This window comes from Etheostoma spectabile, chromosome 2 (genome assembly GCF_008692095.1).
Source record: "Etheostoma spectabile isolate EspeVRDwgs_2016 chromosome 2, UIUC_Espe_1.0, whole genome shotgun sequence".
Taxonomy (NCBI): Eukaryota; Metazoa; Chordata; class Actinopteri; order Perciformes; family Percidae; genus Etheostoma; species Etheostoma spectabile.
Window position 1 is genome coordinate 26,575,823 of NC_045734.1, and position 17,700 is coordinate 26,593,522.

General features: G+C 41.0%; 2 protein-coding genes and 1 long non-coding RNA gene across 4 annotated transcripts in view; all 3 read right to left on the reverse strand.

The window, feature by feature from the left end:
- Positions 1-547, reverse strand: part of LOC116701099 (uncharacterized) — a 1,362-nt gene extending 815 nt beyond the window's left edge. The window contains exon 1 of the long non-coding RNA XR_004334817.1: positions 145-547. This is a non-coding gene — a long non-coding RNA (uncharacterized LOC116701099). The remainder of the gene's footprint in view (positions 1-144) is intronic.
- A 97-nt stretch (positions 548-644) lies between these two features.
- Positions 645-4,477, reverse strand: LOC116701011 (uncharacterized). The gene is made up of 4 exons (XM_032534542.1): positions 4,463-4,477; positions 4,270-4,369; positions 2,704-2,968; positions 645-1,682 (listed from the first exon to the last, which is right to left on the reverse strand). The coding sequence occupies exons 2-4, from the start codon at positions 4,359-4,361 to the stop codon at positions 1,011-1,013; spliced, it is 1,029 nt and encodes a 342-aa protein (XP_032390433.1). The 5' UTR covers positions 4,362-4,369; positions 4,463-4,477; the 3' UTR covers positions 645-1,010.
- Positions 4,478-12,057: 7,580 nt separating this feature from the next.
- Positions 12,058-16,909, reverse strand: atf4a (activating transcription factor 4a). 2 transcript variants are annotated; one of them, XM_032534489.1, is made up of 4 exons: positions 16,303-16,909; positions 15,128-15,304; positions 14,635-14,943; positions 12,058-13,772 (listed from the first exon to the last, which is right to left on the reverse strand). In XM_032534489.1, exons 2-4 carry the CDS (start codon positions 15,171-15,173, stop codon positions 12,793-12,795), a joined length of 1,335 nt encoding a protein of 444 aa, XP_032390380.1. In that variant the 5' UTR covers positions 15,174-15,304; positions 16,303-16,909; the 3' UTR covers positions 12,058-12,792. The 2 variants fall into 2 exon arrangements, with proteins under 2 accessions (XP_032390380.1, XP_032390373.1); XM_032534482.1 differs by having other exon boundaries at positions 12,058-13,775.
- Positions 16,910-17,700: the final 791 nt, after the last annotated feature.

Consider the following 17,700-nt stretch of genomic DNA (forward strand, 5'->3'; position numbering starts at 1 on the left):
GGGGGGGGGGGGGTATTGAGGTTAAGGGCCTTGCTCAAGGGCACCTCAGTAGTAGTAATGAGGGAAGCACAAGCACTGCGCTTTCACATTCACCCAGAATGTATCCTGTCGGTCTGGGGATCGAACCGACAACCTCCCGGTCACAAGCATGATTTAAGTAACGACACTTCTAAAAGTTTTTTTGCAAGTTAAAAACCTAACAAATATCATTTCAACTCTCAAAAGAATCTATTGTATTCAAAAAAAATATATAGTTGAAATTGTCTGTCTTCAGAACGGATATGTTTCATTTTCAAAAATGGATTTATGACCTCTGACAGAGATAAACATGTCAACAAGTCTTTATTTTAAAAAGAGTCGTACAGTATGTGTGAAAGAGCTTGTCTTGTGTTGAGGGGTTAGTGCACCGAAGCAAGGACGGGATGGGGGGGGGGGGGGGGGGGGGGGGGGGGGGGGGGCGAGCCGGCCTCGTGTTGTTTGAAAATATTTTAAATGTCAACAACAAGTGACATCACCAAACGTTGCTTAGAGCACCTTTAAAATCATGTCAATGAGATATTATGGAAGATATTTCACATCTCTTTCAGTCTGTGTTATTTCACACAATTCTTTAATTATTTAATATTTAATCATTTAATCTCATTACTGTGCAATATTTAATACTCAGGTCTTTTGATACACTAATAACTATTTTATTTGCATAATGTGTATACAAACCCTTTATCTTTCTTACTATTTTATATATGTATACAGTTGCTCTCAGGAACTGTGCACCACGTTCCCCCTCTCTTTTTTCTTTCTTATGCACTACTTGTATTTTTTTATATTTTGTGTTGACACTGTAAAGGAGTTGCTTCAATCTCATTGCACAGGTACTGCACTTGTGTAAAATGACAATAAAATGCATTCTATTATATTCTTCTAATTCATAAGCAAAGAGAAATTCCTTTCACAGCTAAAACTATTAGAAGTTAGGCAGGTGAGTAGGAATCAAACCACAGGTAACAGCATTAAATCTGAGTAATTTTAACCTGCAGTTCCTTCAGACTTTCCAGGCTGGCTTCAGGTCCATCTTCTGAGGTCACATATCCAGGATAAGTGGGGTAAAACTGGGGAGGTGGTGGTTTAGTGGTCTCATTTCCCAGCCCTGATGACGAAGCTAGAACCAGGGGTATCAACTTGGCGTGAGCGTAGTCAATCTCGAAGCCCTCAAAAATAAGCCCCACCCCCCAGGCACCCAGCGCCTCCTGCACAAGCCTCGACACCTCCCAGGTTGCCAGCACCAGTCGCTCATAGTCCTCTTTTTCTAGTCTGAAAATGTCAGAAGTCAGTGGTCGGCGTGGGACCAGCACAGTAAAGCCGGGGGAGTTGGGGAAAGGAGTGAGAAAGGCCACATGACCCTCGTCCTCCCACACCCGCCACTGTTCCTCCTCCCCGCGAACGATGCGTGAAAACAGGCCAGGATCAGCCGGGTCGTCCCCGAGGAAAGACAGATTGGGCGGGGCGTCAGGGATGGGGAGCTTGGCTCGAATCTTGGTCTGGATTTCAGTCAGGCTGGAGTTAGTCCATCGGCCAGCGGTCTTCGAGGTGCAGTAGCCCGGGTCGTGGGCGTTGTGCTCCTCTTCTCCTGCCAGGTGAGGGCACCACTCTGCATCCAGACCATGTAGAGGGAGGACACGGATCTGTGGAAAATTAAAATAAATGTGTACTATTTAGTAACCAAAACTAGGGCTGGGCAATATATCAGTCAGATATTGTCTTAAATTTTGGATATGCTAATATCGCAACGTGACACAAGTGTTGTCTTTTCCTGGTTTTAGGCTACATTACAGTAAAAGTGATAAAATTTTACCAGACTGTTCTAGCTGTTTTATTGTTTGCCTTTGCCCACTTTGTCATTATATCCACATTACTGATTTTTATTTATCAAAAGTCTCACTGTGTGAATATTTTGTGAAAGCACTTAAAGTCAACCCTACAATATTGCAGCATTATTGATATTGAGGTATTTAATTTCATTAAAAAAAAAAGGTGATATTTGATTTTCTCTACATTGCTCAACTGTAACTCGAAGTGATTGCCATGGTGACAGCAGGGATTCCATCTACAGCCAGTTAATTAAAGTTTTTACATTTGCTGTTTTATGTAAGCGGCTGCAGTGTGTGTCTAGACTGATTGATTGACATCTTCCTGAGTCTCTTGTTAGCTTTGTTGCACCTGTTAGGGCGGGACAAATGAGAGCTTTATAATTCCTATTGGTAGAAAAGATTTGTGACCTAATAAAATTCCCATCTAAGCTCCAGACCACCTTCAACCTAAGGGTCTAATCAGCTAGAATAACTGATCTGTCTTTGGACAAAAAGTCACGTCCTGAGATCAATAATGTTATCAGACAACAATCTGAGCCTGTCAGTAGCAAAAGAAAAATCACTTTTAGTGGAGAAAAAGCAAGGCTGCACAATTGCCCTATAAGGTTACATTGCAGCTTGGTTGTTGCTGGCCCGCCATTGCAATCTCGCTCAATACTGGACCGATAGCAAAGATTTTTGGTCACATTAATCTATTAGACACAAATGCATGGGGAAATTTGGTCCAGGTTGAAGAATAAGTTACCCTTTAAATCCAAAAGGCTGTCTTCCCATGCGCAGTACAGCCAGCCAGTCTATCAACTGATCAAAAATAAAAAAATAAAAAAAACCTTACCTGGGCCGGTCTGTCTCTGTGGGGTCGGCTGACCAGCGCACACCTCCTAACCCCCAACCTATCACACAGCAGCTCTGCAACAGCTCTCGCCCCCAACAACCAGGATAAGAACTCCGGCTTCTCCAGGTGGAAGATGCTGCCTCCGAGGCTGCCAGGGACGCTGCGCTCCAGGATAACAGAGCCCGGGGTCCAGGGCCGGGGGTTCAGGTGGGCCACCAGCCCTTCGGACTCCCAGATGACATGACGGGGAAGAGCGGAGGACATTCTGTAGAGCCAAGGGAGAAGGAGAGGATGGATGACACAGTCTAATCTGTCTAATTTGAAGTAGAATTAATTAAAACCAATTTATAATGTCTTATTGTTTAATTTTTCATGTCTGGCATGGACTTAATGGCTACTAACATACCATAATATGCAGCTACTGTATTGATGAACACTTGGTCTGTTTGCTCAGATACTAAAACTCATATTTTAAATTTCAAATTTTTAATTAAAACTAATTGAAGTTTTATCCTATGATATGGCATATTCAAAACACCCATCACTTCAATTTATTTACATAAATTTATTTATTAATAGCGAATGAGAAGTTATCAAAACTATGCAAAAAAATGTATCTTCTGAAGTTATAAAAGTTTTTTGCAGCTTCTTCTATGATCAGCAGGAACATGTCACACACATGCTTCAATAATTCAATATGGACAAATCTGATTGGCTCACAATGACAGGTCTCATTTATGAAACAAGTAGCTTTATCGGAAAACCATCACACAGCATAACATGGTGACATGGTTCATTTTGGTTTATACATTGGTTGGTACACTGTTTTCTACAAATACAGTACGTTACACACACGACTGTTACAGAAAGGTTTTGTATTGGTGGAGATAAGAAATGACGCAGATCATTTCTAAAAATGTCGACAAAAAGCATTATAGTTATTTTAATTGTTGAGCTGATATGTTGTTCACATGAAGCAAAAAAACCTTCCCAGAACGTTCTGGGAAGGTTCGTTTTTGGTTGCGGGAACGTTCCCTGGAGGTTTGGTTTGGTTGAGCTTTGGTTGCATCGGAAAGTTTGCTTAACGTTCTGGGACCGTTAGTTTCTGGTTACGTCGAACGTTCTCAGAACGTTCCCCTAACATTGAAACCTTTAGAGAACGTTCCCCTAACATTGAAACCATTAGAGAACGTTCCCCTAACATTGAAACCATTAGTTCTCTAAAGGTTTCAATGTTAGGGGAACGTTATAACGGCTGGACCACGAGGGCTTTGAGAATATTTAACATCTAGCGTTAGCGTTAGCTAACTGGACTGTTCTGTCAAAATAAAAATAAAACACTACTAAGCTAACTGTATAGTTTATACATTAATAGAATAATTGTACAACTTAGCTAGTTCACTAAATGCCCCAAGCATAAAACACCTGCTTTTTCATAATGGAGTTTGGTCTGTCCACTCACGACCGTTAATCATTAACACATAATGAGCTGGACCTACCTTCTAATAATGAACCGTGTAGGGTTAAACAGCATAAAGTCACTAAGGATGTGATGATTCAACCGACCTTCTTCTTGTTTCTGTTTGCTCGCAGCAGGCCGCTAAATAAGCACAAGCAGCTATCAGTACGGCGGTGTTCGCGGTTTCGCTTCGCCACATCCGTAGTGCTGAGTGAAAGAGAGAAAAAGTAACTGTAGGTTAACAGAAAGCACTGGTCTTATGACTGTTGTGCCATGCCTCCCACTCTATTTTGCTCTTACTTTCAGTCTTCCAGTGTCTTCGTCTTCGGGTTTTAACGGCAGCTTGCCTTGCATTTACTGTTGCACTACTGCCATCTTCTGGAGTAAGTTAACTTCTTCTTTTTCTTCTTTGGAGTTTAGCCGGCATTTGTAATGTTGCATTGCTGCCACCTTCTGGAACTAGTATTTTACTGTACATCTATCTATCTGTGTGTGTGTGTGTGTGTGTGTGTGTGTGTGTGTGTGTGTGTGTGTGTGTGTGTGTCTTTCTATCTATCTATCTATCTATCTATCTATCTATCTATCTATCTATCTATCTATCTATCTATCTATCATGTGATTTCAGTGGACATACAACAAAAAAAACTATGATTCGGTTTTTGAAATTCTATGAATCACATTTCAAATATGAATAGATTTTTTTTGCACACCCCTATTATTCAGACGAACCTTTAACTCTCCAACAATAACTGTTGATAGCAGTGACATCCAACAGAGGCTCTGCTTTATGGGTCTACTTTATATGACACATAGGTCACACAATAAAACACACAGTCTTGTCAAACATCTTTGTTGCCAGTTTGAAGAGGTGACACCAGGGGGAGCCCTTGAGTTGCAGACAAAAGGGAGTGAATCGATCACTGGTGAAATAAAAAGGTTCATAAAACATTAAACACCATTGCTGCATTAAAACCTTTTGATTCATAACTCTTTGTCTTACACTCATTCCATCTACATCAATTGATCAAATATTAGGTTTTAAGTGTGAATCCCTCTTATCTTTGGCTTTGGCTTGTTCTCAGATCTACTCACTTCCTCTTTCTGTGGAAATTCAACATAAAAACCCCACACTGACTACATTTGAGAGCATGAAGGCCTATCGGTATTTCAATTCAAATAGAGAAATGGGTGTACACCGAAACCGAGACACCAATATGGCCTGAAAATACACACACGCATATACAGACACACACACACACACACTATTACTAGTACTAGTACTTACTAGACCTTCATTGACATAATACTAGCATTTAATAACATTCTTAGCCATCAAAACTACAGATCTTGTCCAAAACTTACAGTAAACTAAACATAATCCTAACCTTACTTCTAAAAATTAATCTTAACCATTAAACTGCAATATGAGGATGTGAGGACAGGACAGATACAGAACACACATTGGTCCTCACAAAGTTAGACATATACAAACTAATATCACTTTGTCTGTAGCCAAAACATTTTCACTGCCCTTGCACAATTGAATTTATACAGATGGAAGCACTTGGATATGATAATATAAATTAATGGAAGGCAAAACAATACATGGAGTGGGGATAATTGCATGTCTGTCAAACAAATAGCAGAATACACCTGCTATTGTCCATTCTTGTAATTGCAGAAAGTGTTGGTCAGCTATATTATCTGTAAAGTTACCACTGTGTGTTAGAAAAATATGGGATATTTGGTCATTTTTATTAAGTGATCATTCTTAGAAAAACGGACAAATCATTGGCATACCGCAAGATATATGCGGGAATGTGGTGTCTTTTTTTTGATGTTACATTGTTTCCAATGTCAAAATAAATGTGAATTCCTTTGGTGTGGTCTCACGTGAAAGGTACAGTGACCAAATGTGTCGTCCCACTTTCTTGGAGTAAATCTGTCTTCCTAATCTGAAGCCCATGACCTCAGTAATGAGCTCAGCTGCTCAGAGATCCTCTGTGGAGCATATCAGCTGAAGACCAGCACGGGGATTCACTCAGCTCGAGTGGGCCCAGGATCACACTGGGTGAAATTCAGGAGCCGAGTACAGAAATACAAATATATCTCTCTCGGCATGACTTAGAAGTCCTCTTACATAAGTTTCCGGTGTACATATCAGCTCAATATCAGCAAGTTAACTTTCAAAAGTAACCTTTTAACAAAAAAAAAAAGAGTATTATCGTTGTATTTGCTTTTTAGGTTCACGGTCACGTTTGACTGAAAAAGGATCAGGCTTCAGAAAATGATATGGGGCTTTCAAGAGATGGCCACATCCACTCTTAAAAAAAGACAGATTGGACAGATGTCTTACTGCTTTGTTTACATTTCAGAATATAACAAAAGGAAATAATGAATCTTACATGTGTAAAGTTCATTGTGACTTTCTGTATGTAAGAGATATGATTTTAGAAGCAGCCAAAGCAAATTTATAAATAAGACATACTTGAGCTGATTCCAACAAAGCTACTCAGTTGCAGTAAAATAAATGCGTTTGGATCGGTAACTCTTCCTGCCTCCAAGCTTTCGTTTTACTTTAGGTGTACTGGTGACAGACATGTAAAGTAGGAAACACACAAGGGAGGAATCAAGTACTGACAGGATGTGAAGTAACAAACTCTTATACCACAATCAAACCCAGATGTCTTAAGAATGACAAACTAACCCATAAATACTGACCAGAGGAGAAATAAGTATTTTTTGTATATAAATGAAATACTCAAAAAGTCAATGAATGCTCCACATACTGCTCCTGGGGTCACACAGCTACTGTTGTTTTCCTTCTCTTTCTCAGTTTGGCAGTAACTAACTCATTTTTACATGTTCCTTGTTTGTAGTCTGTTTAGCGGTTTGGTCACATGTAGTTAGAGAGTGTATTTGCCCCTACTTGGTCATTGACCAATGGTAGGAGCTGTAGTAAAGTGCCATGTGTTCAAGCCCGCTTAAGTGGATTTGTTCTTGTCGCCCGGCAGCCTTCAACTATTCTCCATTATAGTAGAATGTGATGGAGCTTTCCCTTACGCTGTTTATAACGGCCTATTTTTTCATTTTATTTCCCATTTCCTTTACGTTAACTTATTTCCCCACAGGAACAATTGCAGATAATTCTTAGAGAAGTTTGGTTATAGTCGTGGCTGATATGGTGGTTGGAGGTCAATAACTATAGTGATTCTGATATTTTCTAGACTTTCATGACAACAGTCATTCACATCTTCTCATTTGCTGCGGATAAATACAAGAAGGCAATGTTTCCTGGAGAATTTCATGTCATGAGTGGGAAAGCCTCTGAATCATCACCGACAGTAGATCGTTGTAGAGTCTAAAACCGACTAAACTCCAAACAAACAATATTCTTGGTGAGTCAACTTTACAGTAAAAACAAAGGAGCATAACCGTGAATATTGATTGTTAAAACCCCCAGGCGCTGTGCTGGGCTTTTGTTGTTTTTTGTGTTGGGTGATGTCAACGTTACCATGAAAAGTGGACTTTTAAATGCAAATTTACAATGTAGATAAAAACAACTTGGAACTACCTGTTCTGCACACTTTGCTACTTTGTACATGTAGAATATAAGTGTCAACCATTTCAAAGCCAAAATAAGTCGTTCAGGTGCAGACCTAATAAACTATCCTGCACTTTCATTTCTTCCAGTATGTCAGTATCCACACGTGGACTCTAAAACAAGTTTATCCTTCACATGATACACGTGTTAATATCAGCCAGGAATAGACTGGAATATTAGAACGTGTCAGATCGCTTGACTGTTACTGACTTACAGTAGACAAACTATGAATAGAGTAACAGCCCTACTAGGTCCAGACCTGGGTGAGCCAAATGCCATCGTGGCATGTAATGTAATTTGAAATATAGTCAAGTTCTGTTTCAGCAGCCTACAGCATCAAAGTGCAGGCAATACGAGGGCAAAATTCAGTTTGTACCCTTTCCAAACCGGTTTTACTGGGTTGGCTTTGGGCAACAACATGTCCAAACAGATGTGGAGAAAGGATGTTTAAAGAAAGGAAAGGACTAAGAGAGCTTAAAAGCTATAAACTTGCTGTGTTATTATTTACACCTATAGCTTAAACTAATGCAGTCTAATGGAAGAGCTATGCAATTTAGATAAGAAGATTGATATAACGCTCATTAGAGCCCGACCAACAAAGTATTTTTAAGGCCGATATTGATACGAATATTTGGTTATTTAAAAAAACGATATGCCGGTATATCGGCTGATATACTGTATGTACATTTTTTAAAATCTAGAAACACGTAACGAGACATAAACAGATTTCCCTAATATTATTATTAGTATTTGGAGTTATTTGAGTTCTCAATAAAATAATATGATAATAATTTGTTTTACTGTCACATAACAGAGGAACATGAAAATATAATAAAGTTCTGATAAATAAAATGTATAAAATGCAAACTTAAGATATGAAACTTAAAGTCCTTTGAACAAAAATAAATCAGTGTTACCAACAGGGACGTTGTAGAGCGCCCTCAGGTGGACAAACTATCCAACGCCAACGCTCAGAACTTGGTTGACAGTCCGTTTTAACTTTTTAGATATTCATTTATCAGAATCATTTATTTGTCATTATGGATGATTCTGAGGAATGAATATTAAAAAAAAAAAAAAATTAGGAAATGACTAATATCGGCCAATAATATCGGCCCACCAATATATCACACTCATATCCCAGGTGTGTGTGCAGGGGGTGTCGGACTGGGGGTGGAAAGGGGTCTAAGAACCCAGGGCCCTCATGTGAGGAGGGCCCAGAAAGATGCTAGAATGAATAGCTGTGGATACGGGGAGGGGCCCATAGAGAATGCCTTTTTACATGACCCAGTATGTTGTGCTACGCCCCTGCGTGTGAGTAATTTATGCGTGTCTAAGAAGTAGGCCTTAAGAATCCAGAGTAAAGCTGAGGTTGACATTGCCTGTTGAGGCTGGTAACTGGATGAGAAACCTCGAACATGCTTCACACATGGACCTGGCAGAGGTTGAGAGGTTTGTTTGAAAGGCACTAAGGCTTCAGAGTAAAAAGTGTCTTTAAAAATAGAGTATCTCTTTGTTCAACCGCATGAATCATGGGTGTGGTCGTTCCAAGGAAAGCAGCAGCGATTATTCTTGTCTCGTCACATTCCTCCGAGGTCCATAGTAAGCATTACTACAGTTTTCTCAGTTACTCATGCAATTTAGCAAAGACAGTGTCACGCCAGAATATCTGCATGCTTGTGTGCAGTCACGTGTCCTAGTTCATGGCGTTTTCATGACCGACTTGGTTGGAACTAAAGCCTTGTTTTGCATACAACAGCCTGCTTTGAGGTAGAGAAATGTAATGCAACACCAAAGATTCCTTTTGCACCTTGAAATAATCATTTCAGTGGTTCATCAACTCGTTACAGGGTGAACGGCATTTCAGCATTTGCTTTGCGGCCCTCTATCAGCTATAACCACACTATGTAAGTTTGCCAGATCAGGAAGAGGATTGGTAGTTCCACTTCCAAGTTGTAGGGAGGGCTGAAGAGTAACAGTGCGTTGATGTTGCTTTAAAAGTGCCTACATTATGAAAATCCCCACAAACCTGCGTTGTGGTGGGAGAAGGCACACGCGACACACCCCTTCCAACTCCAAATCTACACGGCTTTCTACGTAAATAGCCGAGGCAAGGTGGCTAACCGTAGCACATGCTAGAGCTAGCATGCTAGCTCGTTCTCAATGGCAAAACACTGTTACAACACACACTAGTTCACCCTAATCTCCAAAAGAACTACTTCCATGTCCCTGTTCTGCAGGTATTCCACAAGTGCCCCCTCGTTTAGAAGAAGTCTCCCAGCTAATCCTGCCTTGTTCTGACCAAAGTTGGAAAAACAGTTAGCTAGCCAATGTTATCATTACTTTTCTACTGCGTATGTGCGACTCCCAACAAAGATAGTATGGAAGTGAGATGTCTTACTCTGTAGCTAAAACAGAGAGCTCAACATACCGGATGAAAAGAAGATCTGCAGCAATGTGCACTACAACAAACATATGGTGTTTTTAGAAAATTAATCCAAGTAAACCTATTCGGGTACAACCTCAAAATACAATTATGAACCTGAAAATGAGCATAATATGGGCGCTTTAAAGTAGTAGGCTTCTGTACTGTTCAGGCATTCATTTATAGTATAGTACCATTCTCATATCTGTACGGTAAATATTATGCTAATGCTAGCTGAACTAGCATCAACATAAAGCTGGAAAACAGCTAGCTCCATTAAAAGGTAACTAAATCCGCCTACACCAGCACTGCTAGCTCTCTAATGGCCATTGTCTTGGTTGCGGAATTTGTACAAAAAAGAAGTGTAAAAACAACAGGTAGTGTGTTTAAGAGGTGCAAGTAAGCAGATTTTTGACTAGCCTGGTTCAGTGTTGTGACCCCTTCTTTTCCAGTGTGCTGAGATAAGCTAAAATAACCATCTTGGTTTTAGCTACATGGTTATTTTTGTAATTTTTTAATATTATTTTAGATACCATTGATCACAGATGATATCAAGCATCATGAACATAAAAATTGAATCCATATAGCCTGCTGCTTTACAAAGTGGAGTAAAATCTGCCTAACTTCTCTTTTTACAACCAATGAAACCACTGAACTCATTTGTAGCCTCAGTATCAACGTCATAATAAAGCAGCCTTTGTTATCGCTTTCCCTCTGCTGTTAAGCTCGGCCCCTCTTCTTATCTGTGACTTCTCAGGAGGGCAAGGCCTCAGTACTGTGGAATCTGTCAGGGAGGAGTGTGTCTGTGTGCTTCACAGGTTTTACTGCCAAGACTGAACAGCTGCTTGACAGTGGTCAGCACATTGAGCTGACTCTGAAAACACTCGTCAGTATCACTTTCAGGGATACTACACTGACTTATTTTCAGTCACAGGAGGTAGTACTGGAATAGTCTACACATTGTCACAACTAAGACATAAAGTATGTTAATCTGTGCACCACTTTTGAAACAAGTTATAAAGTTTGTCCTTAATAATAAACTGCTTAAATGTCAAAAATATACAGACAGACACACTCCAGGTGCTAAACAGGCACATATGTGGCACCTAAGCGGTTGAAGACCAGGCATCTGTGGCTTTAACAGCTGGATGGAAGTAATATTTACTTCCATCCCCCTCTCTCTGACACCCACCTGTGAAACATGTGACTGGTGTTGTCTGGTTTCACAATTGCATAGACCATCCCGTAAAAAGTTAGCCCATATATTTCTCGCTTCCTTTCTCCTTTTCTCAGAAAACGAGTACCTAGAGTTTAGTGACATGAGACATCACTTAATCTTTTTACAGCAGTTGACTAGTTTGCCAGGTTAAATTAGTGAGGTTTGTGGATTATTGCCCCCATTTAAGGCTGACATTTATAAATACTTGTTAATTTCCAAACATAAACAATCATTTAATAAGGTGTGTACTGCCTTAACTTGCTGCATAATTTAAAATATTTTGAAACTAGTATACGCTGGTTTTCTAGTAACCGTGTCCATATCCTTTTCTTGGCACCATCAGTAAACCATCTTAATTTCACTGGATTACATTGAAACAAAGCTTTGCATCATGAACTGTATGAATCATGCATGGAACATGAAAATACTAGTACAGCATAAATGTGCTTAGGACAATGGGACCAGTGCAGCAAGATGGCTGTTTGCTGCATTACGTACATTTTTGACTGCCATATAAATATATATAAAAAATTACAACATCCATTGTCTACTACATTTAATGTAGGCTAGTTTTAACTTCACATTTAAGGATCTGCAGCTTTTTCTGTTTTATACCACCTTAACCAATAAAGCACATGACAAGTCACTTGAGTTCTGATAGGCATTTATTAGAAAAAGAAGAGCAAGCATTTTTACAAGCCATACAGCTGTGCTAAGTGACTGAGCTACTCAATTGATCAGATGTTATACAGTATTAAATGACAATATCTAATATCTGCAAGCAAAGGAGGCAAGAACTATATACACAAAAAAAAAAAATCCAAGTTGACATTGTAACATCAAGAATTCATAAATAAGTTGAGGCCGCTTTCTGGACTTGAAGTTGTTAAAGAGAATAATGGATATGGGATGACACTGGGTTAAAAAGGAATGGGTAACAAGGTAGAAGTGGTATCTCACTTTACTGACACAGGGTTCATTTCATTCTGGCTGTTGATTTATGCTTTGAGTGTGAAGAATTCTCTTCTCCAAGTCTAACAATTCCAGGAGCTACTGTATGTTGACTCACGATTTGCATGCCTAGTCTACAAATATACACCCTGCCTGTCTGCCCAAGTACTGCTAGTAAGACAGAGAGTACATTTTGGTGATTTAACAGGGGACTGAGAGACAAGCATGTACAGATGCTTCACCTGACTACCTCCCAGCCCCCTGCTCTACACTAACAATCATCAACTTCCAGAGTCTTTTCGCTTTCATCTAGCAATTCCCTCTTTTCTGTAGCACGTTCCACACATCCACCATAGCATGCCCTGTTTTGTTAATCTCTTAAAAACACACTTGTAATACAAAGTGTTTTGTGCCGTCACTACACATTCTAGTTACGACGCCACTGAACTTGTCTTGACGCGACGCTTACGAACTTCCTCCATCAGGTCCTTGAGATACTGAATCTCTCGGCTGATGGAGTCTGCCTTCTCCGTCAACTCATGGTTTCTCTTCTCAAGCTCATCGCACTCGACTTGAAGCAGGTCCTTCTCGACCCTCTTCTTCTGTCTGTAGCGAGTGGCTGCCGTCTTGTTCTGCTCCATCTTCTTCAGTTTCTTTTCCACCTTGGGAACACCAGACACCGATTTGACCGTGGAGGTCTTGGCCGAGGAAGCATCACAGGGCTCTGGTTTGGAGTAGGGTTTGGTCCTGGAGGAACCAGCTGGAGAAGGGGCAGGAAAAGAACATGGGAAGCGGGCAGGTGAGCTGGCAACGGACTCGATGCCAGAGTCACTGTCGCAGTCACTTGATAGAGATGTTTTGATGGACTGGTCAGGGAGAGATACAAGGGAGGGCTCATCTTTGCTGGTGAGCACCACGACGAAGTGGCCAGAGGTGGGAATAGAGAGCACTATGGGGTTGATGGTCTGATTGCTTCCATTGGGATCTGGAATGATGGTGGCTGCGAGGGATGTGGCTGTTTTCTCTGCATCCAGGACATCCACTTCACTGCCCAGCTCCAAAGTGTAGGTTGGAGAGGGAGCCGGAGAGGGAGGCTCAGACTTCACAATAAGCTCCTGATCCGGAGCCACCTCGGTCTTCTTGGCCTCACCCGCTCCAGGGAGAGAGAGCTCCAGAGGGAGAGGGGGGATGCTGGGGAGTGATAGACCCAGCTCTAGGCTCTCGTGCTGGGCGGGGTTGCATGTGCTGAAGGAGTCTAGATCCAGATCCATTTGGGAATCCAGGGAGGCCAGAAGATCCTTAGGGGAGGTGGGAGACTCATCGGATGAGCAGGAGCCAATGAGGGAATCCAGGTCAAATTCACTCAGGTCAATTTTCTCTGACATCCAGTCCATGCCCGCAAAAGCATCATCTGCTTATAGAGACAATGTATTAATTAGTATTATTACTTCACACATTTTAAAAAAGGTCCTTGTTGATTGGAATTTTTATTGAATACAAAAGCAAAACTGCTGGAACTGGTTCCACATCATGTTGAGTCACTTGATAATTTATTTAGTGATGAAGTACAAATTATCATTGACACGCCAGCCCTGAACTGTTGTGTTTTGTGACGCACATAAACATGTTGAAATGTGTTTCCAGAACACCAGGAACCTCTTACTTTTAATTGACAATAACTGCAATGAAATTCCACATTTAGCGAAACTGGATTTAGCCAGTTCAAGTAGAACCTTAAGAACCACACCTGCCAGCTGCTAACCAACAATTGTTCTTGATTGCCCAACACATCTACCACTTAATTTTGCTTTGAAATTTTGGTGTTGGCCCAAGTTTGTGCAGCATCTTGCAAAAGACATTAACACCCACATATTTTGAGCAACATAACTGTAGAAATGTCAAAATGTGGTACGCTTTTAAAAACCTTTAACATCTAGGACATGTCGCCTGCAGGTCAACCAGAAGTGCTTTACCAACACATTACGTCCTTTATTTAATATTTACAGCTAGCCTGAAAGCAGTAAGCTTTCCCAACTTAATCACCTCACAGTGGTGGAAAAACATTCCACCCTTGGTTTCTTTCCACATAAGAACTCACTGATAAAGCCGTTTCTAATTTAGCCTACAACTTTCCTTCGTATATCAGCTCCATTTTAGTGAATTACCTTACTCTACTCTCATACAGTAATTGTAATAATACTCAACTGTGCCTACAATCTTTTGTTCCCTATGGCTTCTGATATTTTAATTAATGCAAAATTTAAGTCACTCACCATTGCCATCGTCTGCTCCAACGTGAGTGTTGAGCAGGTCGCTGGCACCCAGCCAGTGGAGGGACAGGGAGTCCACTCCGGCCTTGGTTCCCGGGAACAAGGAGGGTTGGGTGGGGGGAGGAGGAGAGGAGGGAGGGGAGGCAGAAGAAAACGGGGAGGACGACAAGGTCTGATAGGGAGACGGGGAGGAGAAAGAGAGGGGGGGCGAAGCTGGCGCCTTCCCCTCTAAAGAGATGGAGGGAGAAAGAACTTCTTCTTCATCTTGGTCCAGAAGGGGCCCCATGGGGTCAGCCATCAGAAACGAGGGCCCTGTGGACGACAACAACCTCTTTATTAAAAACGCCTAATTGTATGTACAAAATACACAAATGTCTCAATTTATGCTAAACTTTGCAATTTGCCACATTTTACAGCTTGTTATCCAAAGAGAGTGTTGTATATTCAGTAATGTTTGTAGTTGTGCTTTAGAACATTTGTGAATCAAAACACCAACCTAAGTACAGGGCCTCCACGTCCTCCAATGCCAGCTCGAATGTCATGGCTGCTGCTTGTCAACGTTAGACGCGAAAGGGTAAATAAAAACAAAGGCGAGTCTGATGAGGTTAGCAAGTCGAGGGGTTCCGTACTGCTGTCGACGGCAGCAAAGCTGTAGGTGGTTGCCGAGAGAGACCTGGGTAAAGGAGACACAGAGATGCCTGATGTTAAGTGGGGGGGTACATCGCATGGAATACAGGCACTTTGAGTGTAGAACCCTAATTGGTTAAATATGGGTAAACATTTCGGGAGCTGAACAAGCATGTTTGATGTAGGGAACAGTAAAGGTATTGAAATCCTATGAACATATTATGATACGTGGCAGAAATGCCTTTGAAATGAGCCAACTTTATCTGTATATCTGAAACACTACTCATAGTGTCTGCACTTCCTGATTGTAAACCTTAACACTTCAACAACCCCCATGCAAACAACTTTCTCGTTGGCGTGTGCTTGGGTAGTTAAACTGGTTGCAAGGGGGAGGGGAGGCTAATTTTGGCTAATCCCTTCCACTGAAGTGACAAAGCGGCGTTGAGGCGAAACACCCCGCCCTCCACCGGGGGATAACATTTCCTAATTTGGTCATGCTTTGGGCAGTAACTCCGCCCTCTGTGCGTCACAGCGGAGATGTGGGAGGGCAACCGCCATTTCCACAACAGAGCCATCTGTACGGGGGCTAGAAGAAAGAGTACGCGCCATTTTGGACATGCCACGTTGTCAATATTTAGCTAGCTAATATACACAAACACAAATGTTCAATTCGTGTAAGCCTTTTTGTCTTTGTGAAATACATAAGATTTTTACATGGACTTGAAAAACTATTGAGGTTCACTGAGTCCACTGTTAACATGGCTCAGCCCAACCAAAGCTATTCCGCCGACTGTCTATTTAGCTACCGTTAACCTTAATTCAACTGACATTTCGTAACTTGACACCACCACCTGAACCAGGAAATCGAAATATCGGGATCTACTTTGTAGCCATAGCAACAATAGTCGTATGTAGCTAAGTTAGTCATGTCCAAGCGCTTAACCATACTCATCAGGTCTGTAAACTGCATAGATAGCTAACTAACGTGAGTCCAGTTAACATTTAAGCGGCTGAAGCCAATATGTTGATATAAGAAATACTTACGCCATTTTGCCAGAAATAGCCAGTGCACTTAGCCTTTGCACTGCCGGGTTGTTGCCGCTGCAAGGATAGCCGCTGCACGCCTTTAAACTGCCATTTTAGCGCGTAGAGCTTTCGGCTAGAGTAGACGGTCACTGTTAGGAATACAGAAAAGATGTGCGGGCGGAGAGCGTCACAGTACTTTATAAAGTGCCAAAACACCGCTGACTGTATTCCTCCGCGGTGTCGCACACACCACGTTTGAGTGTACATTCATGGTAACTGGCAGCAAAGATTATCTTTTATTACTATTAGTAGCGACTAGTAATATCGTCTAACCCGTCTCTGCTAGCATAGAGGTTAAGAGGAATTTCCGTTTAAGAAAAAGTATGTACAAGCAACGAACTTCCAGGTGGGCAGAAGAAGCGTTGACCCAAAGCATATTACTCCGCTCGAGTCTGGTTTGTGATTGGCTAGAATGCATGTCGTCGAAACAGCTGACAAAATAGATCTACATGGAGCCGAAACACGAGTGTCCTCATACGGCAGCCTATGTCAAATGTAGGTCAGATGCAAAATGTAAACATTGAGTATTTTACATTGCTCCGTCCATTAATATACAGTCTATGGTCTTTCACAAATGTCTGCTACTGATAAGGAGACCATAACAAACATTAGATAATGCGTACTTTAAGATACCTTTACATTTGTTAAAAAGAAAAGAAAATCCTTTGTTTCATTTCCGGTGCCCCCTTAGTTCAGAAGCATCTCAAATTAAATACGCCTTGCAAAAATCCCTGTTTTACTTTTAGCGTGCTGTATGCAGAACTGTATTTAAATTATTTTAAATTTTGTATAATTTTTTTCTTCAAATGTTTGTATATGTTAAAGTTACTAATAGGAAAAAAAAACGTTCATGTGTAGCTATTCCACTATCTGTTTCTTATATTTCCAGCTTTTAGTGGGATGTACTGTATCTGTACCTGTATTTCTATATTAGTTGTTGATTTTTCTCTGCACTTTTCAATAAGCTGATTAATAATTAGTCTCCTGAGAATTCTTTGTAACTGGTGGTTAAAACTAATGAACCCGGTATGGTTCCCAGGGGTAAGATCTCCACCGCCCCCTGGTGGCTAGCTGCAGGTTTCATTCTCTTGTTTCGTGACATTGTACAACAGAACCGATGTAAACAGAGCATGAGGGTTAGTGGGAGAACAGATAATCACTTGCTATAGATCTGCTTACATATTGATGTAAGAGCACATTTATCCAAAGTGACATAGCCATATTTACAAACCCCCCAATACTCGAAACAGCTTTTTCTGAAGTTTTTGTCACCTCATGACAATTTGACATTTATTTTATGTGTTTGTGGCCTTTTTCTGACAAATGTTTAGAAGTTTTTGTCTTTGTTTCTGGACT